This window comes from Protopterus annectens, chromosome 6.part0, assembly GCF_019279795.1.
Source record: "Protopterus annectens isolate FY-2018-M chromosome 6.part0, PAN1.0, whole genome shotgun sequence".
NCBI classification, from domain to species: domain Eukaryota; kingdom Metazoa; phylum Chordata; order Ceratodontiformes; family Protopteridae; genus Protopterus; species Protopterus annectens.
The window spans coordinates 1,626,232,228-1,626,260,020 of NC_056737.1; the positions used below are offsets into that span (position 1 = coordinate 1,626,232,228).

A 27,793-nucleotide genomic window follows, 5' to 3' on the forward strand; every position below is an offset into this window, starting at 1 on the left:
ATGTGAAATGCCCCAAAAGAAGAAAAAATCCTGGAGAAATTTTTGCTTTTACTCATCATTTGTATAAACACAGTTTCTGATTGTTGCACTGTTTTCTTTCATAGGTTCAAAGGTATGTACTAGGCTATCGGCCCGAGGGCCAAAGCAAGCCTAGCCAACAGTGTATTGGCTTATGACACCCATGTATTGTTAAATTCCTGCCCCTCTATCAAGCAGTGCCCCAGACATAATCCCAGGGGTGAACTTCCTATCACACATCCACTTATCAAGGTTTCTCTTGAATAGTGCTAATGACGAGCTCTGCATGACGTGGATGTGAATTTTGTTCCAGAGCATGGGAAGTCTCTGAGACATGAATCTATCCCTCCAGCATGTCCTATTTATTGTTGTGGTGAGGTTTAGGTCCCTAGAGCATGTAACTCAGGGAGATTGGGATTTCTTCAAGTGGAGCATGTCCAACAACCCGGGTTTGACATAGCTTTGTATGTCAGACAGAGATCTCCTCGGAGTAAGCGGTATGCGACCGAGTAGACTTTGAGTTTCTTGAGCCGGACGGCGTAGGGCAATTGTTTGAGGCCAGCGATCCTCTTGGTAAGGTACTTTTGGGGACACTCAAGTTGCTGTACGGGTCTTGTGAGGTACATCCCAAACGGGGCATTGTATTCAATGAGGAGTCTGATAAGTGATGAGTAGAGGGGAACAATGGCTTTATTTCTACATGCGAACCCTTTTGTGATTAAGTGGGCCATGTAGAAAGATTTTCTGACCACTGTGGCAATGTGGTTACCAAAGGAGAGGTTACTATCCACCTGGGTCCCAAGGTCTCTTATCACACTTTCTGTGTTGTGTACTTCCCCCTATTAGGTAATTCATGGGTACCATGTTTTTGCCAAAGGGAATAACAATGCACTTTTTGGCATTTAGTTTGAGGCCATGATTTTGACACCAGGTGTTAGTCTTGGTGTGGCCCTTTTGCAGAATGTCTACATCGGCAGGGCAGTCGATAATGGCACCTTGTTTGCAGTCATCTGCGAACTTGGTTAGCCATAGACCCTTGGTGCTCGCCTGCACTTCAGAGAAGTGTATACTGAAGAGGAGGGGTCCCAAGACTGAACCCTGGGGTACTCCACTTGTCAATGGTTTGGAGTTGGATCTGGAGTCAGCATCTTTTACCATGTGGGTTCCATCTGTGAGCCAGTTGGACACCAATCTCGTGATGTAAGGGTTTATGTTAAGGTTGGTGAGTTTATCAATGATTCCTGAATGAGAAATAGTGTCAAAGGCTTTAGCGAGGTCCATGTAGGCTGTGTGGACCACCTTGCCCTTGTTTGTGGCCTTAGTAACTGTTTCAAAGAAGTCTACCAGGTTTAGGAGACACAACCTACCTTTTACAAATCTGAATTGGGTAGCATCCAGAGATTGAAGGTTACCTATATCTTTATTTATGAGTTCTATGATGATACATTCCATGGCCTTGCAGACCAGACTTGTCAGGCTAATAGGTCTGTAGTTCCCGGGGTCTGTGGTGATTCCTCCTTTTTGTAGTGGGATAACTGTTGCTGTGCGCCATTTTGTGGGCACATAGCCTGTGGTGAGGCTGTGGCTGAACATGGATTTTAGGTGGGGGGGGGGCTAGTTAATTTTGGAGTTCGTGTAAGATGCAGCCTGGGATGTTGTCTGGTCCCATGGATGCTGTGTTTTTGGGTTTAGAGAGTGGTATTTTTACCTGTGTGTTTGTGATTGCCAGGGCTCTACAACCATCTGGTATAGTTATAGGCCCTTGGGGGGGTCTATATTATATATTCGAATGCTTAAATGTTCGAATCACTAAAGATCGAACTTTAGTGATTGAATATGTTAAAAAAGAATATTTAAAAAAAAAAACGAAAAGTAAAGGTTTAAGCAGGGGTGTCAAGCCCCCCTGCACCCCCCGCTACTTAAATATACCAACTCCGAGATTGCATTTTAGTGTGCTACAGTGCGGAAATGGAAAATTTCCCATTTCCTACATTGTAGTGCGATCTTGGAGTTGGTATATTTAAGTAGTGTGAAGTGTGGGGGCTCAGCCACCCACGTGGGGTGTGCAGGGGGCTTGCCCCCCCTGCTTACACCCTTTAGTTTTTTGTTTTTTTTTTAAATATTTTAATATATTCGAACATTTGAAAGTTCAATCACGAAAGTTCGATTTTTAGAGATTCGAACTTTTAAGTGTTCGAATATATAATATAGACATAGGGGGGAGTAAAGTTTGCACTGAACCTATCTGCCAATATGTTGGCAATATCAGTTGGCTGTGTATATTTTGTGCTGTTCTGTTGTAGCTCGGTGCAGATCTGGGTGTTGCCATGGAGATTCTTGACATAGTTAAAGAATGCCTTGTGGTTGTCTTTGGAATCTGTGGCAGTTTTTCTTTCAAAATTAGCTTTGGAGGATTTTATGAGAGATTTTAGTTTCTTACTAAGGCTCATCAGTGAGTTTCTCCATACCTGAGTTTTTACTCTCTTTTGCAACAGTTTCTTCTTTCTATTTTAAAGTTTGTTAATGGCAGGGGACCACTAGATCAGCTTCCTTATTTTGGAGGATACTGTCTTGGTTTTATTGGGGATAGCACGATCCATGCACTCATGCAGGTGCTTGTAGAGTGCATTTGTGTAGGATTCAGCAGTCGTGACTGTATTGACTGTGTTATCCATCTGCAGGGGCGTCGCAAAGTTAGTCACCTCATTTTTGAGAAGCATGAAGTTCGCTTTGGAAAAGTTTTTTATGATGGTTTCCTTGTGTGGAGGTGGGGTCGGGATGTGGATATCTAGGGAGATTAGTTTGTGGTCTGATCTGACTAGCAAGGAGTTGATCTCTGGCGTTGAGCACTGGTTGCCCATGTTGGTAATGACCAGGTCCAGAATATTGTTGCCCCTGGTGGGGGTGTTGACAAGTTGATCCAGGGCATTAGAGTTTATGAACTCCAGAAATCGTTGAGCAAGGGGGTTAGTACAGGAGTAGTTTTCCCAGTTTATGTTGGGGTAGTTGAAATTGCCCATTATTATGGTATTTGGTTGGACCCTCGTTTTTTTCAATGTCCCCAGGAATGAGGAGTGAGCGTCCTGGGTCATGGTGGGGGATCTATAATAAGCTACAATTTGGAATGCATTTTGCCCTGAGCTAGTTGCACTTGGATGATTTCAGAGACATCATATTTTGCAACTAGCCTGGAGGTGTGGATATCCTTGATGAATATGGACACACCTCCGCCCTTCATGTTTCAGTCTGGTTTTTGTGGCCGAAACGTGTGGTATGAATTATAGTCTGGTAGTGCTGAGGTGCTCTCAGGAGCCTTGAACCAGGTCTCAGTCACTGCACAGATATCGATGTTCTCCATTTTGAGGAGTGCCTTGAGTGAGTACATTTTGAGGTTTAGACTCCTAGCATTGAGTAACATTGCCCTCATTTTTTGGTTTCCCATAGTTCTTATGGTGGTGGGTTTGTTTTTTGAGCCTTGCCTAAAAAAGGCACTATAGAGGCGGCAAGAGCCTTGGCCAATATTCTGAATTCCAGGGGTGACAGGTGCAGGCCATCTCTGGTGAAGCATCGTGGCCTGTCAAACACGTCATCCCAGGCAGACAGATACTGAATACCCTATCAATGACACCAGAAGCTTAGCCAATTGTTGAAGTTGATCGTCTTATCCTTGTACTGTGGTATCATTTTTGGTGAAGGCAGGATGCTACTCAGGGCTAGGGTCATACCTGCCTGGGCTACAAGATTGGAGAGCTTTTTCATGTCGGTTTTCATGTAGTACAGGGAGGTACGTCTCAGGTCATTTTCACCGACATGGACTATATAACAGAGTCATACTTGTACTTGCCTTGTAGTGACCTGAGTGCATGCGTTATGTGGCAGATTCTGGCACCCAACAAGCAGCTGACAGTAACCTTCTCTTTGTCTAACCTGGTGAGTGGGACATCAGTGTGCCTGACTATAGAATCACCTATCACTAGTGTGTTGGGTATGTTGTTTTGCCTTATGGGCTGTGATTGTGTGGCACACCGAGTTTGTGGGCTATGTGTTGTTTGGGGTGTGTTGGTGGGAAGAGGTTGCTTGTGTGTCTGCTTTGGAGGTCTCTGTTGCCTAGGCAGATTTAGATTTTTAATCAGAGCCTCCATATATGTCCTGGTGTTTTTATGTGTCTGTTTTGGAGGTGTTGGTTTAGTTGGTCTGTGTGTCGTAAGTGGGGTGTTGCAACTTGATACCCTCTCCTCTTGACGGTCTGTTCCAGTCTTGGTTGGAGAGAGGTTTGCCTCTAGATTGGCTGTATAAGTGCATCTCTCACAAGTGTTAGTGTTTGGTGGTAGGAGGAAAGGGTTGTCTGTGTACATGAGGCAGTTGTAGCATTGCCTCCAGATGCCCAGGCCCATCAGGTAGGCTGAAGCGCACACTGGGAGCTGTCTCTTGGACATGCCTGAATAAGTAGGGCAATAAAAAGATTATTCCCTTCTTGGCAAGTGTGGGGGTTGAGTGCTGGGGTTTTATCTAGTGCCGCAGTAGGTTTAGAACAAGTGCTGGGCTGAAAGGTGTGGGTCTGAGTGCTTTAGGCTGAAAGACTGACAAGTTATAAGGGAAAAACTGAAGAGCAGACTTTGTGGAGCCGGGGATGGTTAATCCCAGCAAACCAGCTCTGCGCATTGCGCAAAACTGTGTGAAAGCGGGTTTTTATAGCAGGAAGATAAAAGGGATAGAAATTAGCCCAAAATGGGCAATAAACTACAATTTCTGAGCAGAAAACTACTCCTCCAGAGACAGGCTGCTCAAAGCTCCCCACTCTCACTTGTGAACAGAGAAACTTCCTTCTATCCAGTTAAGGTGTGGGCCAACACAGGAACTACAAAACAGTCCTGGATTCAGCAAACTCTGAAAACTGGACTATACTAGCTTCAGGCGGGAAACAAGTATAGGATAGCTTATTTTTTTTATTTTTTTTTTATAAAGTTTAAGGCAGTTAAGACAAAATAATCACTTTAAACCACAGAAAAACAGCTAACGCACTTGAGTGTGTAGCCTACAACAGGTAAAACAGTTTAAATGCTCTAAAAAAACAAGTTTAAAGTGCAAAACAGTAAATAAGTACAGTTAACAGCTGTAAAAGGCTTTTTTGTATTAAATAAGGAACCTCACTCTAAGTTGGGAACTGCTGATTGAGGGCTCAGTGTCTGTTATTCTAAAAGTGTATTAGTTCTGGTTTAAGCACCAGGGCTTCAGGCCAGTTATTTTACATTAAGAAGGTTCATGGTCTGCACTCTTGTGGGAGAAGAGGCTGGACTCTGCCCTTCTGAGCTGGGAATTTCTGGTTAAAGGCTTATAGTGTCTGCATATTTGAACTATTTCTTACTGTAATTGGTACACATTGTTTGCTGTAGCATAGACTAGATCCAGGCCTGCTGAATCTAGTTTTGTTTGTATGCTTGTTATTTCCCTGAAAAGCTAATTCCACCTAAAATGCGGCTTTTCAGCGCTTCTGTGGATCCCTAGTGATATCTGCATTGCTTACTGTACTTATTTCCTTGTTTCACTTGAAAGAAAGTTACTGTTTGTCATTTTGCATTTAAGTTACCTGGCACTTGCTCACTAAAGCAATTATATAAGTCAGAACTAAAAAATTAAAAGCACTACACCCTCACAAACTCCCCCTGGAGTACCTTGCTCCCCATTGGCCATTTTTTTCAATTATAAAGAAATTCCCAATACTATTCTAACATGTCCAAAGGTCAGTTGTCAATCTCCTCTCCAGTCCAGCTGGTGAATCTGGGAATCTTGAGGCAATGTTACAACTGCCTCATGTACACAGACAACCCTCTCCTCCTCCCAACAAATTCCAACACATGTGAGAGATGCAACCATATAGCCAAACTGGGGGCTAAATTCTCTCAACTCAGTACTGGCGTAACCAGTCAGGAGGAGAAGGAAACCACACTCACTACAATTCCAGTCTCACATAGACCTACCACGACAGCAAACCAAACACATAAACACACAAAAACATACTTGGAGGCTCTAAATAAAAATCTGCCTAAGCAGCAGAGACCTCCAAAGCAGACACCCAAGCAACCGCTACCCCAAAACAAAACACGTGCAACACATAGCTCACAAAGCCAGTGTGGCGAACAGTCACAGCCCTTAAGGCTAAACAACACACCTGATACACTTGTAATAGGTGACTCTATCATCAGGCACACTGACGTCCCACTCACCAGGCTGAACAAGGAGAAGGTCATGGTGAGCTGCCTGTCGGGCGCTAGGATCCGCCACATAACACAAGCACTCAGGTCACTCCAAGGCAAGTACAAATATGATTCAGTCATTGTCCATGCTGGTGTGAATGACCTGAGACGCCTCCCTGGACTACATGAAAAGAGACATAGAGGAGCTCTCTGAGCATGTAGCCCAGGCCGGTATGACCCTGACTTTGAGTAGCATCTTACCCTCACTGAGAATGATGCCACAGTATGAAGACAAGATTATCAATTTCAACAATTGGCTTAAGTATTGGTGTCATTCAAAGGGGATCCAATGCCTGTCAGCCTGGGATGACATGCTCGACAAGCCACGATGCTTCGCTAGGGACGGCTTGCACCTGTCACCCCTGGGCTTTCGGATATTGGCAAAGGCTCTTGCTACCCCATAGTGCCTTTTTTAGGCAAGGCTCAAAAGACAAACCCACCTCCATAGGTATCACAAGGGATAAGAAACTAAGAGTAACGCTACTCAACGCCAGAAGTCTAAACCTCAAGATGCACGCACTGAAACTCTCCTTAGCATGGAGAACATCGATATCTGTGCAGTAACAGAAACCTGGTTCAAGGCTCTCGAGAGCACCCCAGCACTACCAGGTTATACCTCATACCATGCTTTTCGGCCCCAAAACTTGGACCGAACCACAAAAGGAGGGGGAGTATCAATATTCGTCAAAGATACCCACACCTCCAGGTTGGTGGCACAGCACGAAGCATCAGAGACTATCCATGTGCAACTAACAGTGGGTAAAACTGCCTTCCAGTTTATAGCCTGCTACAGACCACCCTCCCAAACCCAGGAACCCCACTCGGCCTTCCTGAGAACACTGGAAAATATGAAGGTCTCTCCAAACACCATTATATTGGGTGACTTCAACTACCCAACCATAGACTGGGAGCATTACTCTAGCTCCAACACCCTATTCCAAAGGTTCCTAGAATTTATAAACTCAAATGCTATGGAACAACTTGTTACCACTCCCACAAGAGGGGAAAACATACTAGACCTGATCATCACCAACATGGGGACTCTATGCTCCAGACCAGAAGTGTATCCCTCACTGGTAAGATCAGACCATAAACTAATCTCACTGGATATTCACATCCCGACCCCACCCCATGCCCAGAAAACCACAGTGAAAAACTTCTCTAAAGCAAATTTCACACTCCTCAAAACCAAGGTGGAATCCTTCCAAGCCCCCGGGCCTGTGGATAATATGGCCCAGACCGCAAAATCCTTTATAAACGCATTCTATGAACACCTTCAGGAATGCATGGATCATGCAATCCCAAATAAAACCAAGATCCAGTCCTCCAAAGGCAGATGTCCTGTCTGGTGGACCCCAGCCATAAACAAACTATACAATAGAAGGAGGAAGCCACTACATGATAGAGCAAAATCCCAAAAAGGGAAGGCATCTCTGATCAGTATTAGCAAAAATCTACGGGCACTCATAAAATCGTCTAAGGCCAGCTTTGAGAGAAAAATTGCGAAGGACACTAAGGATAATCACAAGGCTTTCTTTAGTTATGTTAGGAACCTGGGTGGGAATTTCCAGATATGCTCAGAATTAGTCCAAAATGACAAAAAAATACACCGAACCCACAGACATTGCCAACATCCTAGCTGACAGGTTCAGCGCAAACTTCTCCCCCCCTCCCCACCAAAAGGGCTAATATCTATCCAAGCAGAGTGCTGCCCCCTCTGACATCTCAGATGCTCAGGTAAGAGCTGCCCTCTCCAAAGCAAGAAACACAGCATCAATGGGACCAGACGGTGTCCCGGGCTGCGTCCTACATGAACTCTAAGAAGAGCTAAACCGAAACCTAAAACTACTGTTCAATGTCAGCCTTACTACAGGATATGTACCCAAAGAGTGGCGTACAGCAACAGTGGTCCCTCTCCACAAAGGTGGTGCCTCAACGGATCCTGGAAACTATCGCCCCATAAGTCTCACTAGCTTGGTCTTCAAAGCTATGGAAAGGATCATCATGGACCTTATAAATAAAGATATTGGGGACCTGCAGACACTGGATCCTACCCAGTTCGGCTTTGTTAAGGGCAGATCCTGCCTCTTGAACCTGGTCGATTTCTTTGAAACAGACACCAAGGCCATTGACAAGGGAAGGTGGTCCACACAGCCTACCTGGACCTCAAAAGCCTTTGATACAATACCCCACTCGGGCATTATAGATAAGCTCACCAGCTTAAATATAAACCCCTATGTCACTAGATGGGTTGCAAACTGGCTCAAGGACAGAACCCACATGATTAGAATAGCTGGAGCCATGTCAGACTCCAAAATAGTTACAAGTGGTGTCCCACAAGGCTCAGTCCTGGGACCTCTCTTGTTCGGTATATATTTCTCGGAGGTACAGGCCAACATGGAAGGACTGTGGCTGACCAAGTTTGCAGATGACTGCAAACTGGGCGCCATAATAGACTCTCCAGCCGACACAAGCATCCTCCAAAAGGGCCTCATAGAAACAGACAACTGGTGCCAGAGCCATGGCCTCAAGCTAAACGCCAAAAAGTGTATAGTCATCCCCTTTGGCAAAAACAAAGTGCCCACAAATTACCACATAGGTGGTAATCCATTAAGTACAGAAGAAGTAATTAGGGACCTGGGAACCCAAGTTGATAGCAATCTCTCATTTGACAACCACGTGGCCAAAATGGTTAGAAAAACATTTTATATAGCCCACCTAATCATGAAGGATTCACATCTAGATCAGGGGAGGTCATCATGCCTCTTTACTCATCCCTCATCAGGCCCATAATTGAGTACAATGCCCCTTTTGGGATGTACCTTACCAGACACCTGCAGCAACTGGAAAGACCCCAAAAGTACCTCACCAAGAGGATCAAGGGGCTCAAACAGATGCCATATGCTGCCCGGTTAAAGAAACTCCAGCTTTACTCAGTGGCATACTGCCTGCTCAGAGGTGATCTGTGCCTGATGTATAAAGCCATGTCCAACCCGGAATTAATGGACATGCTGCACCTCAGAAAATCCAAATCCCGTCGAGCTACACGCTCGAGGGACTTGAACCTCAGCACTGAAATAAATAGGACATGATGGAGGGACAGATTCATAACCCAGAGGCTCCCTTCACTCTGGAATAAAATCCCAGTCCAGGTTAGGCAGAGTCCCTCATTGACTCTCTTCAAGAGGAATCTTGATGAGAGGATGGGAGATCGTAGGTTTACCCCGGGTATCACTTCTGTGTCACTGTTAGACAGAGGCACAGTAGACTAACCTTGAAAAAGGGCATAGCAAAATTAATTTAATATGGGTGGCGAAAGCCATACACACTCTGGCTAGGCTTATAAATGCCCTAGGGCAGATAGCCTGGTATGAACCTATGAACCTATAAATGCTAGAAACAGAGTGTATAGGCAGAATTAGCAATTTCTAAGAAACAAGCAAAAAAGTACTTAAATCAAACCAAAGTCTCTCTTTTCTCCTCCTGCTGCTGTAGGTTTCTGCAGATCACCTGGGCATGTTTTTGCTGAGCTGATACAAGCACAAAAATGTGCAAAAGCGGGATGCACGCACTCGAGACTCTCCTTAGCATGGAGAACATCGATATCTGTGCAGTAACAGAAACCTGGTTCAATGCTCTCGAGAGCACCCCAGCACTACCAGGTTATACCTCATACCATGCTTTTCGGTCCCAAAACTTGGACCGAACCACAAAAGGAGGGGGGTATCAATATTTGTCAAAGATACCCACACCTCCAGGTTGGTGGCACTGCACAAAGCATCAGAGACTATCCATGTGCAACTAACAGTGGGTAAAACTGCCTTCCAGTTTATAGCCTGCTACAGACCACTCTCCCAAACCCAGGAACCCCACTCAGCCTTCCTGAGAACACTGGAAAATATGAAGGTCTCTCCAAACACCATTATATTGGGTGACTTCAACTACCCAAACATAGACTGGGAGCATTACTCAAGCTCCAACACCCTAGCCCAAAGGTTCCTAGAATTTATAAACTCAAATGCTATGGAACAACTTGTTACCACTCCCACAAGAGGGGAAAACATACTAGACCTGATCATCACCAACATGGGGACTCTATGCTCCAGACCAGAAGTGTATCCCTCACTGGTAAGATCAGACCATAAACTAATCTCACTGGATATTCACATCCCACCCCACCCCATGCCCAGAAAACCACAGTGAAAAACTTCTCTAAAGCAAATTTCACACTCCTCAAAACCAAGGTGGAATCCTTCCAAGCCCCCGGGCCTGTGGATAATATGGCCCAGACCGCAAAATCCTTTATAAACGCATTCTATGAACACCTTCAGGAATGCATGGATCATGCAATCCCAAATAAAACCAAGATCCAGTCCTCCAAAGGCAGATGTCCTGTCTGGTGGACCCCAGCCATAAACAAACTATACAATAGAAGGAGGAAGCCACTACATGATAGAGCAAAATCCCAAAAAGGGAAGGCATCTCTGATCAGTATTAGCAAAAAACTACGGGCACTCATAAAATCATCTAAGGCCAGCTTTGAGAGAAAAATTGCACAGGACACTAAGGATAATCACAAGGCTTTCTTTAGTTATGTTAGGAACCTGGGTGGGAATTCCCAGATATGCTCAGAATTAGTCCAAAATGACAAAAAATACACTGAACCCACAGACATTGCCAACATCCTAGCTGACAGGTTCAGTGCAAACTTCTCCCCCCCACCAAAAGGGCTAATATCTATCCCAGCAGAGTGCTGCCCCCCTGACATCTCAGATGCTCAGGTAAGAGCTGCCCTCTCCAAAGCAAGAAACACAGCATCAATGGGACCAGACGGTGTCCCGGGCTGCATCCTACATGAACTCTAAGAAGAGCTAAACCCAAACCTAAAACTACTGTTCAATCTCAGCCTTACTACAGGATATGTACCCAAAGAGTGGCATACAGCAACAGTGGTCCCTCTCCACAAAGGTGGTGCCTCAACAGATCCTGGAAACTATTGCCCCATAAGTCTCACTAGCTTGGTCTGCAAAGCTATGGAAAGGATCATCATGGACCTTATAAATAAAGATATTGGGGACCTGCAGACACTGGATCCTACCCAGTTCGGCTTTGTTAAGGGCAGATCCTGCCTCTTGAACCTGGTCGATTTCTTTGAAACAGTCACCAAGGCCATTGACAAGGGGAAGGTGGTCCACACAGCCTACCTGGACCTCACAAAAGCCTTTGATACAATACCCCACTCGGGCATTATAGATAAGCTCACCAGCTTAAATATAAACCCCTATGTCACTAGATGGGTTGCAAACTGGCTCAAGGACAGAACCCACATGATTAGAATAGCTGGAGCCATGTCAGACTCCAAAATAGTTACAAGTGGTGTCCCACAAGGCTCAGTCCTGGGACCTCTCTTGTTCGGTATATATTTCTCGGAGGTACAGGCCAACATGGAAGGACTGTGGCTGACCAAGTTCGCAGATGACTGCAAACTGGGCGCCATAATAGACTCTCCAGCTGACACAAGCATCCTCCAAAAGGGCCTCATAGAAACAGACAACTGGTGCCAGAGCCATGGCCTCAAGCTAAACGCCAAAAGTGTATAGTCATCCCTTTGGCAAAACAAAGTGCCCACAAATTACCACATAGGTGGTAATCCATTAAGTACAGAAGAAGTAATTAGGGACCTGGGAACCCAAGTTGATAGCAATCTCTCATTTGACAACCACGTGGCCAAAATGGTTAGAAAAACATTTTATATAGCCCACCTAATCATGAAGGGATTCACATCTAGATCAGGGGAGGTCATCATGCCTCTTTACTCGTCCCTCATCAGGCCCATAATTGAGTACAATGCCCCTTTTGGGATGTACCTTACCAGACACCTGCAGCAACTGGAAAGACCCCAAAAGTACCTCACCAAGAGGATCAAGGGGCTCAAACAGATGCCATATGCTGCCCGGTTAAAGAAACTCCAGCTTTACTCAGTGGCATACTGCCTGCTCAGAGGTGATCTGTGCCTGATGTATAAAGCCATGTCCAACCCAGAATTAATGGACATGCTGCACCTCAGAAAATCCAAATCCCGTCGAGCTACGCGCTCGAGGGACTTGAACCTCAGCACTGAAATAAATAGGACATGCTGGAGGGACAGATTCATAACCCAGAGGCTCCCTTCACTCTGGAATAAAATCCCAGTCCAGGTTAGGCAGAGTCCCTCATTGACTCTCTTCAAGAGGAATCTTGATGAGAGGATGGGAGATCGTAGGTTTATCCCAGGTATCACTTCTGTGTCACTGTTAGACAGAGGCACAGTAGACTAACCTTGAAAAAGGGCATAGCAAAATTAATTTAATATGGGTGGCGAAAGCCATACACACTCTGGCTAGGCTTATAAATGCCCTAGGGCAGATAGCCTGGTATGAACCTATGAACCTATAAATGCTAGAAACAGAGTGTATAGGCGGAATTAGCAATTTCTAACAAGAAACAAGCAAAAAAGTACTTAAATCAAACCAAAGTCTCTCTTTTCTCCTCCTGCTGCTGTAGGTTTCTGCAGATCACCTGGGCATGTTTTTGCTGAGCTGATACAAGCACAAAAATGTGCAAAAGCGGGATGCACGCACTCGAGACTCTCCTCAGTATGGAGAATATCGATATCTGTGCAGTAACAGAAACCAGGTTCAAGGCTCCCGAGAGCACCCCAGCACTAACAGGTTATACTTCATACCATGCTTTTCGGTCCCAAAACTCAGACCGAACTATGAAAGGAGGGTGGGTATCCATATTTATCAAAGATACCCACACATCCAGGTTAGTGGCACTGCACAAAGCATCAGAGACCATCCATGTGCAACTAACAGTGGGCAAGACTGCCTTTCAGTTTGTAGCCTGCTACAGACCACTCTCCCAAATACAGGAACCTCACTCAGCTTTCCTGAGAACACTAGAGAATATGAATGTCTCTCTAAACACCATTATATTGGGTGACTTCAACTACCCAAACATAGATTGGGAAAACTACTCAAGCCCAAACACCCTCGCCCAACGGTTCCTAGAATTTATAAACTCAAATGCTATGGAACAACTGGTCACCACTCCCACAAGATGGGAAAACATATTGGATCTGGTCATCACCAACATGGGGTCTCTATGTTCCACACCAGAGGTATACCCCTCTTTGGTAAGATCAGACCATAACCTAATCTCACTGGACATCCATATTCCATCCCCACCTCGAGCCAAGGAAACCACGGTGAAGAACTTCTCAAAAGCAAACTTCACAAAACCAAGGTGAATCCTTCAAAGCCCCCGGGCCAGTGGAAAATACGGCTCAAAATGCAGAATCCTTTACAAAAGCATTCTATGGACACCTACAGGAATGCATGGAGCATGCTATCCCAAATAAAACCAAGACTCACTCCTCCAAAGGCAGGAGACCTGTCTGGTGGACCCCGGCCATAAATAAGCTATACAACAGAAGGAGAAAGCTACTACATGATAGAGCAAAATCCCAAAAAGGGAAGGCATCTCTGATCAGTACTAGCAAGAAACTACGATCCCTCATAAAATCATCTAAGGCCATCTTTGAAAGAAAAATTGCACAAGACACTAAAGGTAATCACAAGGCCTTCTTTAGTTATGTCAGGAACCTGGGAGGCAACTCCCAGATATGCTCTGAGTTAGTGCAAAATGACAAAAAATACACTGAACTCATTGCCAACATCCTGGCAGAAAGGTTCAGTGCAAACCCCCCCCCCCCCAAAAAAAAAGCAAATGTCTGTCCCGACAGAGTGTAGCCTTCCTGAGATCACAGATGCACAGGTGAGAGCTGTCCTTTCCAAGGCAAAAAACACAGCATCAATGGGACCAGACGGTGTTCCGGGCTGCATCTTAAACGAGCTCCAAGAAGAACTAAACCCTCATATAAAGTCACTGTTTAATCTCAGCCTTATTACAGGATATGTACCCAAGGAATGGCATACAGCAACAGTGGTCCCACTCCACAAAGGTGGTGCCACAACAGACCCCGGAAACTATTGCCCTATAAGCCTGACTAGCCTGGTCTGCAAAGATATGGAGCGTATCATCATGGAAATCATAAACAAAGACATTGGGAACCTCCAGACACTGGATCCTACCCAATTCGCCTTTGTTAATGGCAGATATTGCCTCTTGAACCTGGTTGACTTCTTTGAAACAGTTACCAAAGCCATAGATGAAGGGAAGGTAGTCCACACAGCCTACCTGGACCTCGCAAAAGCCTTCGACACAATACCCCACTCGGGCATCATAAATAAGCTCACCAGCTTAAATATCAACCCCTATGTCACAAGATGGGTTGCAAACTGGCTCAGGGATAGAACTCACATGGTCAGAATAGCAGGTGCCATGTCAGACTCTAAACCAGTTACAAGTGGCGTCCCACAAGGCTCAGTCCTGGGCCCTCTCTTGTTCGGTATATATTTCTCTGAGGTACAGGCTAACATGGGTGGACTATGGCTGACCAAGTTCGCAGATGACTGCAAACTGGGTGCCATAATCGACTCTCCGGCTGACACAAGCATCCTCCAAAAGGGTCTCACAGAGACAGATAACTGGTGCCAGAGCCATGGCCTAAAGCTAAATGCCAAAAAGTGCATAGTCATCCCCTTTGGGAAAAACAAAGTGCCCACAAATTACCACATAGGTGGTAATCCATTAAGTACGGAAGTAATCCATTAAGTACGGAAGAAGTAATTAGGGACTTGGGGACCCAAGTAGATAGCAATCTCTCCTTTGACAATCACGTTACCAAAGTGGTTAGAAAGACCTTCTATATAGCCCACCTTATCACGAAAGAGTTCACATCTAGATCGAGAGGTCATTGTGCCCCTCTACTCATCACTTATCAGGCCCATAATTGAATACAGTGCCCCATTTGGGATGTACCTTACCCGACATCTGCAGCAACTGGAAAGACCCCAAAAGTACCTCACCAAGAGGATCAAGGGGCTCAAACAGATGCCGTATGCAGTTTGGCTAAAGAAACTCCAGCTCTACTCAGTTGCATACCGCCTACTCAGAGGCGATCTGTGTCTGACGTATAAAGCCATGTCCAACCCAGAATTAATGGACATGCTTCACCTCAGGAAATCCAAATCCCTTAGAGCTACACGCTCCAGGGACTTGAACCTCAGCACAGAAATAAATAGGACATGCTGGAGGGACAGATTCATATCCCAGAGACTCACCTCACTCTGGAACAAAATCCCAATCCATGTTAGGCAGAGCCCCTCACTGGCCCTCTTCAAGAGAAATATTGACGAGTGGATGGGAGATCATAAGTTTACCCCTGGGATCTCTTCTGTGTCCCTGCTTTACAGAGGTACAGTAAACTAACCTTAAAAGGGCTACCTTCTGTGACCTACTGTACAGAGGCACAGTCAACTAATCTAAAAGGGTGGCGAAAGCCAAACACACTCTGGCTAGGCTTATAAATGCCCTAGGGCAGATAGCCTAGTATCAACCTATGAACCTATTTATAGCAGAAAGATAAAATAGTATAAAAAATAGCCAATAAACTACAATTTCTGAGCTGAAAACCACTTCTCCAGGGATATATAGGCTGCTCAAAGCTCCTCACACTCACTGGTAAACAGAGAAACTTCCTTCTATCCAAGTAAGGTATTGGCCAACACAGGAGCTACAAAACTGTCCTGGATTTAGCAAACGCTGAAAACTGGACTATGCTAGCTTCAGAAAGGCGGGAAACAAGTATAGGATAGCTTATTTGTTTATTTTTTATAGAGTTTAAGGCAGTTAAGACAAAATAATCACTTTAAAGAACAGAAAAATGGCTAACACACTTGAGTGTGTAGCCTACAACAGTTAAAACAGTTTAAATGCTCTGAAAAACGAGTTTAACATGCAAAACAGTAAATAAGTAGAATTAAACAGTTGTAAAAGGCTTTTTTTAATATCAAATAAACACTAGAAACTGAGCATTTAGGCAGAATTAGCAATTTCTAATAAGAAACAAGCCAAAAAGTACTTAAATCAAACTAAAGTCTCTCTTTTCTCCTTCTGCTGCTGTAGAATTCTGCAGAGCACCTGGGCAAGTTCTTGCTGAGCTGATACAAGCGCAAAAAACACGCAGAAGCATTATTTTATAGCAGGAATATAAAAGGGATAGAAATTAACCCAAAATGGCCAATAAACTACATATCTTGAGCTGAAAACCACTCCTGCAGGGACAGATAGGCTGCTCAAAGCTCCCCACTCTCACTGGTGAACAGAGAAACTTCCTTCTATCCAAGTAAGGTATGGGCCAACAGAGGAACTATAAAACAGTCCTGGATTCAGCAAACTCTGAAAACTGGACTATACTAGCTTCAGAAAGGTAGGAAACAGTTATAGGATAGCTTTCTTATAAACTAATTTTAATATACAGGGGCTAGCTTTCTGAAAATATTACATTGTGCTGAATTTCTCCTTTTTCATGGAATAGTTAGTCTAAAATGCTGAAAATTGTAAATTATGTGATTAGCCTTACAAAAACTATGCAAAATACTGAATAAATGAAAATATAATTGAATAAAAGTGAAAATTACTGATTTGTGCACAATTATTGACTTTGTTAATCAAATATTGTTTTTTCATGGTTGTCCATTAATAGCTGCTATGTGGATCTATTATGGTCTTCCAATGATGCATATTAACATTGCTTTTCTGTACTGTATCTTTATAAGATTTTTATAAGTTGTAGTCAGTTCAGTCTGCTGCATTCTTTATGGCTAAATATTCAGTAAAACTTTGGGTCTAAAATTGCAAGGGTACACGTAAAAAAAACAGACTGATATGTTACAGAATAATGTATGTGTTATATACATGTCATCCATTTTAAGAACTATCACCAATATTTGACCAGTTATCTGTTACCCATTTTAGGAGCTGTCACCTACATCAGATACAAACTTAGTTCGATCCTTAATGAATCTCATGGACTGTATGATGGATGAATTTGCAGATGAATCCAAAATAAAAAGTATGAATGAAAGAGATATTTGCTCTTGGCTTGAGGTATGTATTCCACACTTATATAGACAATGTATGTAGATAACCTTCTGAGTCACTTGCCCACCGGAACCATCAGATGTATTTCAGTTGTTGTGGATATGGTTGAGTCGTGTCATACGTCAGTGGGGTGGCATACTAATTGCATTACTCAGTAAGGTATTTGACATTTTGAAAAAAAGAAAAGTTGAAATAAAGTTTCCATATTCTGTAATAGAAGACCAGCAGGCAGTCAAGGCAGAAATCCAAACATCTTCCTTTGTAGGGCAGGAGACATGAAATGGAAGATTGAATTTTCAAACAGAAAATAAGTATTTGTTCATAGTAATGTGATTATCTGTTAAATATCTGTTGTTTTACAAAAGAATTTTGAGCTGACAGGGAACAATATATTTTATCCAAGGTTAATGTTAACTGCAAACATTTTTACAGTATTTAAAATGACAAGGAAAATAAAGGAGCATTATTGATACATGTAAATGGTAATAACTTCAAAGATAGATACCTTTTTGTATTACATTTATTGCATATCTTCTAAGCTTAAATCACTTTCTTTTTATTTGGTAAAATTAAATACATTTAGTAAATATAATTCACACAAACCTCCATACCAGCAGCAAACATCTCATGAAACATTAGCAATGAGCTGTACTGCTTCCCTTCCTCAAGACTGAGCAGTGTAATTTGCAGTATTGCTGTTTTTACCAATTAAGCTGCCAACTATTGGAATTTTAAACCTATAAGAAGACAATTCACAAAAAATTCCACCTGAGAATATTGCTCCTAGGAAGTATGTTGTGTTATCACATGGTAGACGATGAATGTTGAAAGTTGTGATAGTGTGTGATGTCATGTTCTACTGACTGAGGTGCAAATTTGCTACATCTTGTGGAATTGTTTTCCCTGAGATGTTGATATGCATGCACAAGTAATTAGAATGATATAGCATATGCAGCAGGCCTCTCTTGCATGAGAGAATGGAAGTTTTGCCCCCCACATGAAAACATTTTGGTGTGTTGTTTTGTTGCTGAATTGTGGTTTATAGGAATTATTGCACAGTCATTTATGACTTACAATCTAGCTGGAATCGCACTCTTCTGCAGTACTGTTTGTGCATCTGACATGGTTCTCTGTTGCTGTTGATAATATTTAATACCAATTACCCAGCACATTAGTGGCTCACTATTTTCTTTCATCTTACTAATTTAGTGTACAAACATCTTTCTTCAAACAACTAAAAATCACTATTAGCTGTGGGTAATTTAAATAATGAATATACTCATCACAATCATTCATTTAAAAGCATTCTTCAAGAGGTGAAATACAAATAAGGCAGCTTAAAAAGAACTCGGATAGGTAAAATCCAACACAGAAAAGAAAGATGTAGAAAGATGTAGTTTGTCTAACAGAGTCTGAACATTGGCAGTATTTATTTATTTTTTATATATATTACTAGTGAGCAGACATGTTGGCAGTATACCATCTCAAGTAGGTCATTTATTTGACTCAGCAGAGCAGAGGGTTATTCAACTTGATTTAGTTATTTCTTCCACAGAGCCATTTATGACAGCATCTTTTTTTTTCATTTTGGTTGTTGTCTTTCGGCTTTTCCCGGTTAGGGGTCGCCACAGCGGAACTCCGGTCCGCTAATGATTGGCAGTAGATTTTGACGAACGCCGAGGTGCCAGCTCAACGTTCAACCTTCATTGAAGGCACGCACATTTACACATGTCTTTCGAATGCCCACCCAACTGCAGGGAGGACATGCAGACTCAACACAGAAGGCACTCCCCGCACTCCAGCTGAGAATCGAACGGGAGAACCTCTTGCTGTGAGGCAACGCTACCGCTGCACCACCACGGATGTCTATGTAAATACATGGTAGGTATGAATTTGCTTAAACAAGATTGATGTGTTCAGCTTAATTCTGTGGAAAAAGCAATGTCACTTTATAATTGATAATTGGCAGGGTAAATATAGCACAAATTTATTTATTTTAACATTTGTTTACAGGGGAAAGTCCGATTGGGACAGAGCCCATTTTCAGCAGAGGCCTGGGAAGAAATGATCCAGACGCATGTCTTTGGAATGTGTGAGGAAACCGGAGCACCCGGAGGAAACCCACACAAATGCAGGGAGGACATGCAGACTTTGCACAGAAGACACCCCAGCCAAGAATCGAACTGGAGAACCTCTTGCTGTGAGGTCACAACACTAACCACGCTGCACCACTGCACTGCAAATGATTGACTGAAAGGGTTTAGGGTCTCCCTGTTTGATGTAATCTGACTGCCTAAGCAAAGATTGAAATTTATGTTTGGATTATTCATTTCTGTAGGCAAGCTAGAAATAGCATAAATGTTTATGGATAGCACTAAATGGACAGATTTATTTCCTACTTTTTGAGTTCATTTTTCTTGACTGACCTGCTTTATGTGAGGGTGCCCTATAAAATTATTGATGTTAATGTCTGAGTTTGAATCTGGATGATTTGATGGCATGATAAAATTGATACACACATTTGAATTGTTAACGTGTAATTATTTTTCAAGCTAGTTGCAGTCCTTGCACTTTGCATTCTCAAAGTTAGAGTGTGGGGGTCACATGATTATGCAGTTATAATGTGGTAGGCACATATTGTTTCCCTGGAATATAGTTTAGATGGATTAATTTTGCACTGTTAGTGTTCTGATTGGATGACTTCATTAGTAATTTGGAAGAAGCAGTGGAGTGCTATGGACTTGACTGATGCATCATTGAAAGAACGAAATGTGGATGTTAAGTGTAATGTTTGAGTTTGTAAGTGATGTGTGGAGCTAATGCTTAGGATGAATGACTGCAGAAGTGTCTACTGTAAAATGTGAATGAAGTCATGTTCATGGATATTAAGGATGCTGCCTAGTTAGTAAGCAATTGAATACATAGATTGTTATTTAATCTTAGGTGTGATATTCAGATAGATTGCTCTTACTTGAAATAATGTTTTCAAAATTAGTTGTGTCAAAGAATTAGTGATCAAGCTATGGTAGCAAGGTAGAACCCAAGCTATATGCATATTCTAGTTATTTAACTTATGTTTATGTAGCAGGATGATTAGACAGAATGGAGTGTACGCAAAGTTTTTATATATGGCAATTATGTAACCTATGCTATGTTTAACTATTAAAGAGGTGTTGAAAGATGCACCTGGTAAAGGATGTTGTCAAGTTTGCCTAATATATGTTTTTTTTTCTGGTTACATATAAAGTTATTTATTTAAATATAAAGGGACTAGTTGTGATAACTGTTTAATTTTGCAATCTTTTGCTTTTAATATACACAATGAAGACAATTCTCTTGGATAGACACCTCTCCTCACAGTCCCAGATGGTATGAAGTGAAAATTTGCTCACCCTAGCAACTTAGGAAAAAAATCCTCTTTCTGTGTTATGGGGACTAACATTTGTTGCTTAAGTACAACTACAGATTGTTCCTAAAAGGGAAAATCAAATAAAAACAAGCACCTCTTGAATTTCAGTGCAGTATAGTACAGAGTGAGAGTCTGCCTGCCCCAGCAGCTAAGAAAAAAATTATCTGTCCTTTGGGAATTAAAGTGTGCCACTAAAGTGCAATTTACAGGCCAAACTGTAATATGGAAAACCTTGATTCAAAACTATGTTATGATTTGTTGGCTGATTACTTCTTAATGTAAGCACTAATGGGGGAGCTGTAGCATCCCCCCAATCCACCTGTATAGGCCAATCATTGAAGATTGTCTCCCTCCTTACAACCCCTCACAGCTGACTTCTAGTTACGCTGCCAGTGTCTAGATTTTGTTACAAAACTACACCTTTCTTCTCTGTGCTGGATTTTACCTGTTTTGGAGTTCTTTTTAAGTTGCCTTATTTGTGCTTTCAATTCTTGAAGGCTGCTTTTAGATTAATGATCATATGATCCATGTAGTCATTATTTAAATTATTTAGATTATTCATAAAACAGAAAACTAAACAAAAGCAAGCACTTCTTGAATTTCAATGTAATGTAAACTGATTCTTCCTTGTTATGCTACTGTCCAGGCATACATGTCAAATGTACAGATTTTCGCAGACTGTCCAGATATTTGCCTATATTTCTAGTCTGTTCCTCATAAAGTGTATGGTTTTCTGGAAAATCACTGAGTCCTGAAGTTACTAAATAATGACATATATTTTAGTTTCTGATGTCATATTAAAAAAAAATGTATGCCAACACATACTGTTAATACAGCAACTTACTAAGTTTATAGGAGCAATATTTATTATCTGTCCCTATTTTGGGGCCTTTGTCCACCTATCGGTTTGGGTTTTGTCCATAAGTCTTGCATTAAGAAGTTGATAGGTATGTGCCCAGGTCGTTTTACTAAGCAGCTGTTTGCATTAGTGTCAGAAGGTGGTTACAACAGTCTCCCTGCTTTGCAAAATGGAGCACCCCTCAAAACTGACTTCTAGTTATCTGACTAAAAAGACATATAACAGTTAAACAGTTCTCATCTTTATTATGCTGTTTACCTTGTTTAGACAATCATTTTCAATTATCACTATTCACAGGCTGTTTACTAACGAATCAGAAAAACTATAGGACTGGACTAGCCTTGTTATGTATTAACTTGACTGGCCACCAGCTGTCCACATAACATACCGCCTGCTGCCCCTAAAAGTTTACTATTCCACCACTAAATCTTCATTCCCTTCAACATCCACCTACCATCACAGTTGCAGGTAACAGTTAATTCAATAATACATGAATGTATTATGCCCCAGCTGTATTTATGCATGATGTAGGAAACCTCAGTTTGGTTTAGGCATGCATATCTGTTAGAGTGTTGGAATATTGAGGCTATCTGACAACCTGTTCACAATTACTGCAAAGTCTACATTGTAAGAGAGAGAGAGACTGTGTGTGTGTGTGTGTGTGTGTGTGTGTGTGTGTGTGTGTGTGTGTGTGTGTATATATATATATATATATATATATATATACGTGCTTATGTCACTGTTTATCGCTTGTGGAAGACCATAGGACTGGAAATATGTAGTAACTATTGATATTCAGCATTAGATTACTGTTGTAGCTGTCAAAAGATACTTGGACTATATCCTGCCAAGAATATGACCAAACAACCAGCTTTTCAAAGCTAAGGGCAACTTCTGTGCACTCCAACTGCCTGCCTAATGTTTGAGCAGAACAACATATAAAATGCAGTTAAAATGCCAAAAGCTTCAGAACTTTCTTGCCACTGAATTGCACTCCTTTGAGCTTCATAGAACTGATAGTTGTCTAGCGATTCTTCAAGGCTGGGCAGAAAAGTTCCCTGCTGGGGAAGACATTCCACTAATTTATTATTCTGTGAAAAACTTGCGGTTTTCTTTCTATGAAAGTTGCATGTTTTTGGTTAGGAAACTTACTTTTGTGGACTGTTTCATCATGATGTGGAATTTTACCTCAGTGAATGCTTGACTGAACTATTTGTGTTTTAATCTGTGTTTTTTAACTTTTGCACACATATTATATTAGTATTTTTTGTGTTGGGGGCCATGATTTTGTGATTTTGGTGAATTTCAGTATGTTTTTTTTAACCTCAGAACCTGTTTTGTGTTGAGATTTATCAACTCCTTCAGGTTCCGATCCCAGCATAGAGCCTTCCTTCATGTCTTGACCTGCGGAGCAGTTACCACTTTCCTTGGCTCTTCCTTTCCCCATCCTCGAGAAGAAGATAGTTATCAGGGAGTCTTCCTCAGACTGCTCAATGTTTTCCCCTCAGTCCCTTTGATATAGCAACTGCACCCATCAGGAATCAGGAAATAGATTTGTCTTTTACAGCTGTAGGGTTGCCCTGTATTGGTAGGGGAGAACCACTATTGTCAGTAGTTCAGACCAAGTTCCGCATGGTCACAATTCAATCCATTCTCTCATTTCTTCTAGCGGGTGTGTGGATGTGCTCAATAGACCTCCAGGATGCATATTACCACATCAAAATGGACAAACGCTCCAGGAGTCTCCTTCGCTTCTGGCTGGGAGCCAGTCATTACCAATTCAGAGCCCTGCCATTGAGTCTCTCGATGGCCCCCAGAGTGTTCACGAAATGCCTAGCAGTGGTGACAGCTCATCTGAGACTTCAGGGATTCCAGGTATTTCCGTATCTAGATGATTGGCTCCTCTCCACCCCCACCAAGCGCCTACTGGTCAGGGTACTCCACTACACTCTAGCACTAGTTGCTAGGCATCTCCATATTCTGTGAAAAATCCAACCTTCATCCCACACAGCAATTGGAATTTATAGGGACAGTAGTCAACACTCAAGCCTAGTCTGTCTTCCACCTCACAGACTTCAGAGATTAAGGGCACAAGTACAAGTGATACTCTGTCGAAGGAAGGTGTCTGCAAGGGAAGTTCTACAGGCTCTGGGGTCTATGGCAGCAGCCATCCCAATTGTTCCCCTAGCCAGATTATATATGAGACTACTAAAGTGGCTCCTTCTGTCCCAGTGGATATCCAGTCTTCATCCCCTGAGCTCACAGATCCTCATCACTAACTCATGCAAACAAGATCTCTTGTGGATTTGTACAGATGAAAATCATTGGTCTCACCCCTTCCAGGCTCCCCAACCCGGCACCACGGTGACCACGGATGCTTCCCTGATAGGGTGGGGGGGCCACTTCAGGGAAAGACAGTCCAAGGCACGTGGTCCAGTCTAGAGGTCAACTTGCATATCAATGTCCTGGAGTTGAGTGGTGCTGTTAGCGTTGCAAGCATTCCATCCACTCCTTCCGTCAGGAATGATTGCTATCTAGTCAGACAACATGTCTGTCATCTGGTACATAAACAGGGAGGGACCAAATCCTATCCCCTGTGTTGCGAGACCATGAGAATTTGGCATTGGGCGATAGCTTCCAACTGCTTTTTAATTGCAACACATATCCCGGGGAGCTCCAACGTGATTGTGGACAGGTTGAGCAGATGCATTCACTGTCCCCACGAGTGGTCACTCAATCCAAGTGTGACGGAAGAAATTTTCAGCCATTTGGGCCAGCCATGCTTCCCCCTCAAACAGCAAATGCAGCAGCTACTTTGCTCTCTTTCCCCTTCACGGGGAGTCACAGAGAGACGCTTTGACTCACGATTGGCCCAAGGGTCTTGTCTATGCTTATCCTCCATTACCTCTGATACCCCTTTTTCTAAGGAAAGCTATTCAGTTGAGTTGCAAAGTAATCCTCATTGCCCCTTTCTGGCCTCGTCAAATTTGACCTTCTGTTACAGCCTCCTTGGATCCTGGACACTCGTCAGAACCTAATATCTCACCCACAAGGGCTGACTCCCCCCAAATCTATCCACTCTCAAGCTGACATCTTGGCTTCTCCACTTCCGTTAGTTGCCAGGCAGGAAGCCCTCTCCTCATCTGTCCGAGATATTATTCTGGCCTCCCATAAACCATCCACCAAAAAACTTTACAGAGACAAATGGAAAAGATTCACTATCTGGTCACATAATCGGATGCTAGATCCTTTTTCAACTCCTACAGCTGCTATTCTTCATTATCTTTCTGAGTTGTTTGACAATGGAGCATCAGCTTCCACCATTCGAGTCCATGTAGCAGCTATTTCCAATTTCCATAATGGCTCAGATGGAATCCCTCTGATTTCAATCCGACTTTGCAAGACTTTTCTCAAGGGAATTTTCCATAGCAGACCTCCTATCAGGCAGCCTGTGGAGGCATGGAATCTCTCCCGGATTCTCCAGTCTCTCTGTCTACCCCTCATTGAGCCCGCTGCTACATGTGATCTACAATTCCTGTCATGGAAATCTTTGTTTTTGGTGGCAGTTATATCAGCCAGATGCATATCTGAGTTAGAAGCATTATGCATCAAGAGCCCGTACCTGATCTTCCATAAGGACAGAGTATCACTTTGGATTAATCCATCCTTTCTCCCCAAGGTGGTTTCCAACTTCTCTATTAACCAGTCCATTGAGCTCCCTGTATTTTTTCCAAACTATTCAAACAAGGGAGAATACTGCCTGCATTCATTGGACGTTCATAGACAACTACGTTTCTACATGGACAGAACTAAGTCCTTTTGCAAGTTGGACCAACTTTTCATTTCATTTTCTGGCTCTAGAAGGGGGTGTGCTGTATCAAAAGTTACTTTATCAAAATAGCTTGGAGATTGCATTACCTTCTCATATTCTCTTACAAATAAATCTAAGCCTGCTCTAATTAAAGCTCACTGAACTAGGGCTATCGCAGCTTCTGTTGCCTTCCACTCCAGGGCTTCCATGGATGACATCTATGCAGCAGCCATTTGGGCTAAACCCCATACCTTCATCAAGCATTACAGATTAGATCTGGTCTCCAGGGGAAGAGCGGCCTTCGGCTCAATGGTTCTCAGGAATGTTCTTCCATAAGGGCCACCAAGGTTCTCCAAGTAGCTGGGGACTTTGACCCATCAAGTGATGAATAGGAAGAAGATTAACAACTTCAGATAAAGAAGTTATGTCTTACCATAACATTCCATCTGAGTTGTTGATCTTCTTCCAGTCATCACACCCTCCCACCGTCCCCCACCAAAGGCTCCTGGCAGATCTTCTGGGTCCTTGGGGTGTTTCAGGGTTTCTGCCCAGGGATGGCCTCTGCCTTTTTGTTTCTTCTGTATGTTGCATGCAAACTCGATCTGAGGTAAATGAGAGAAGGGCATTGTTGGTAGCAGCTTAGCTCGAGAGTTTTTGGTGTACGCAAGCTTGGTATAAGGCCGACTCGGTTCCAAGGGCTCTGAACCGAACCCATCAGTAATGACTGGAAGAAGATCAACAACTCAGATGGAACATTATGGTAAGACATAACTTCTTTTTTATCCCTCTGTCACTCGTCTTGCTTCACAAGTAAAGATGAACAGGCTGGTGGTTTGTTTATCTGCTTTATTATGTAGAAACACATCAGGATGGATAGTAGCAGTACAAAATATAAATGAACTGATTAACTGACAGACTACACAGACATGTATGCTTACATCTCAACAGCTTACTACAAAATGGCAGTCAGGCTTGCATGTGCTCAGTATTTATACACTTGTGCAAGCCCCTACAAAGCTTCTTAAAGGTGTACATACATATTGATCTACACCCTCTTTTGAAACTAGCCAAGGGCAGTTACTACAGGCTTCTTCCCAGACTGAATTTATTCACACAAGACAGAGGTTCCTTGATACACTTCAGCCTGGAAGTTCTTCAACTGACTGCTTGGATGATAAAATTTTGATAACTTTCAGGCACATTTTTTTCTGAGGAAGTTCAAAAAGTCTAAAAACCTGATACTAGGAAATCATATATGTGTAAGTGGAAAAGATTTTCTAGATGGTGCCATTCCAAGAACGGGTCTATGTTCAGCTACCGAATTTTAAAAACATCAAGCCACGAAAGAACAAACATAAAACAGCAAACCAGAAAAGTATTGAACACCAACAATTGTGAAAATAAATTCAGTGAATGGCCATAGTTGTCCAACAACCAGGAAGTAAAGCAATACATAAGCTAAGTGAAGGGAAACCTTTTAAAGTCCTCACTGTAGTGCGATCCCAGAGTCGGTATATATAGTCAGGAGGGTGTGGGGTAAGGTACACCCCCCTGCCTAGGTTGGTTATGTGTGCAGTGTTGGCCGACTATGGCCATTCAATGTTTATCTTTTTGCACTTGTTGGGTTTTCGAGGGTTTTACAGTTCAATGTTGTAATTTTGTTGTTCTGCAGTTTGATGTTACTTTCATTTGGTAAGCAGACATAGACCCCAATAACCAGGACCCTTTTAAGGCCTAAATGCCTCTGGTTCTTGATTATTTGTGTGAGTTACTGTCCTCTGGCCTTTCATACTCCTCTATCAAGGTTAATTTGTCGGCTATTTCAGCTCGTCTGCCCTTGGGCCTCCTTCTACCTGTCTTCAAGTCAAGCAGATTTTGAAAAGGGTTTTACATATGCACCGTTCTACAAAACAGGTGGCTCAAGTAGGAATAATTGCTTTGTGTTTGAAAAACTTACTGTTTTTCCATTTGAATCATCTCATTAGGCTGGTTTGAGTTTCTTAGTATGGAAGACTATTTTACTCATTGCTAGAAGAATATCTGAGTTACAATGAGCCAACCCTACCTAATTTTCCACAAGGATGGGGAGTTCTAATCCTTTTTTATGTCTAAATTGGTCTCAGAGTTCACCGTGAGCTAGTCCATTGATCTCCCTATCTTTTTTTCCTAGCGTAAATACAAGGCAGAAAAAAATCTTCATACTCAAGATGTCCACAGACATCTCATGTACTACCTAGACAAAACTTGATTCTTCAAGAAAGCTGATGAGCTGTTTGTTTGCTATGTAGGTAAGAAAAAAGCACAACATTGTCAAAGCTGGCACTTTCTAGATGGTTGTCTCACACTGTTTCATTTTGCTATTCTCACCATATCAAGCCACTTTCAGGCACAGT

General features: G+C 42.7%; 1 protein-coding gene across 1 annotated transcript in view; it reads left to right on the forward strand.

Moving 5' to 3' along the window:
• The window catches only part of DNAH7 (dynein axonemal heavy chain 7), a 4,771,155-nt gene that overhangs the window by 2,621,426 nt on the left and 2,121,936 nt on the right, over positions 1 to 27,793 (forward strand). Inside the window, exon 30 of the mRNA XM_044073696.1 lies at positions 17,196 to 17,327. Within this exon, the coding sequence (XP_043929631.1) occupies positions 17,196 to 17,327 (132 nt within the window). The remainder of the gene's footprint in view (positions 1 to 17,195; positions 17,328 to 27,793) is intronic.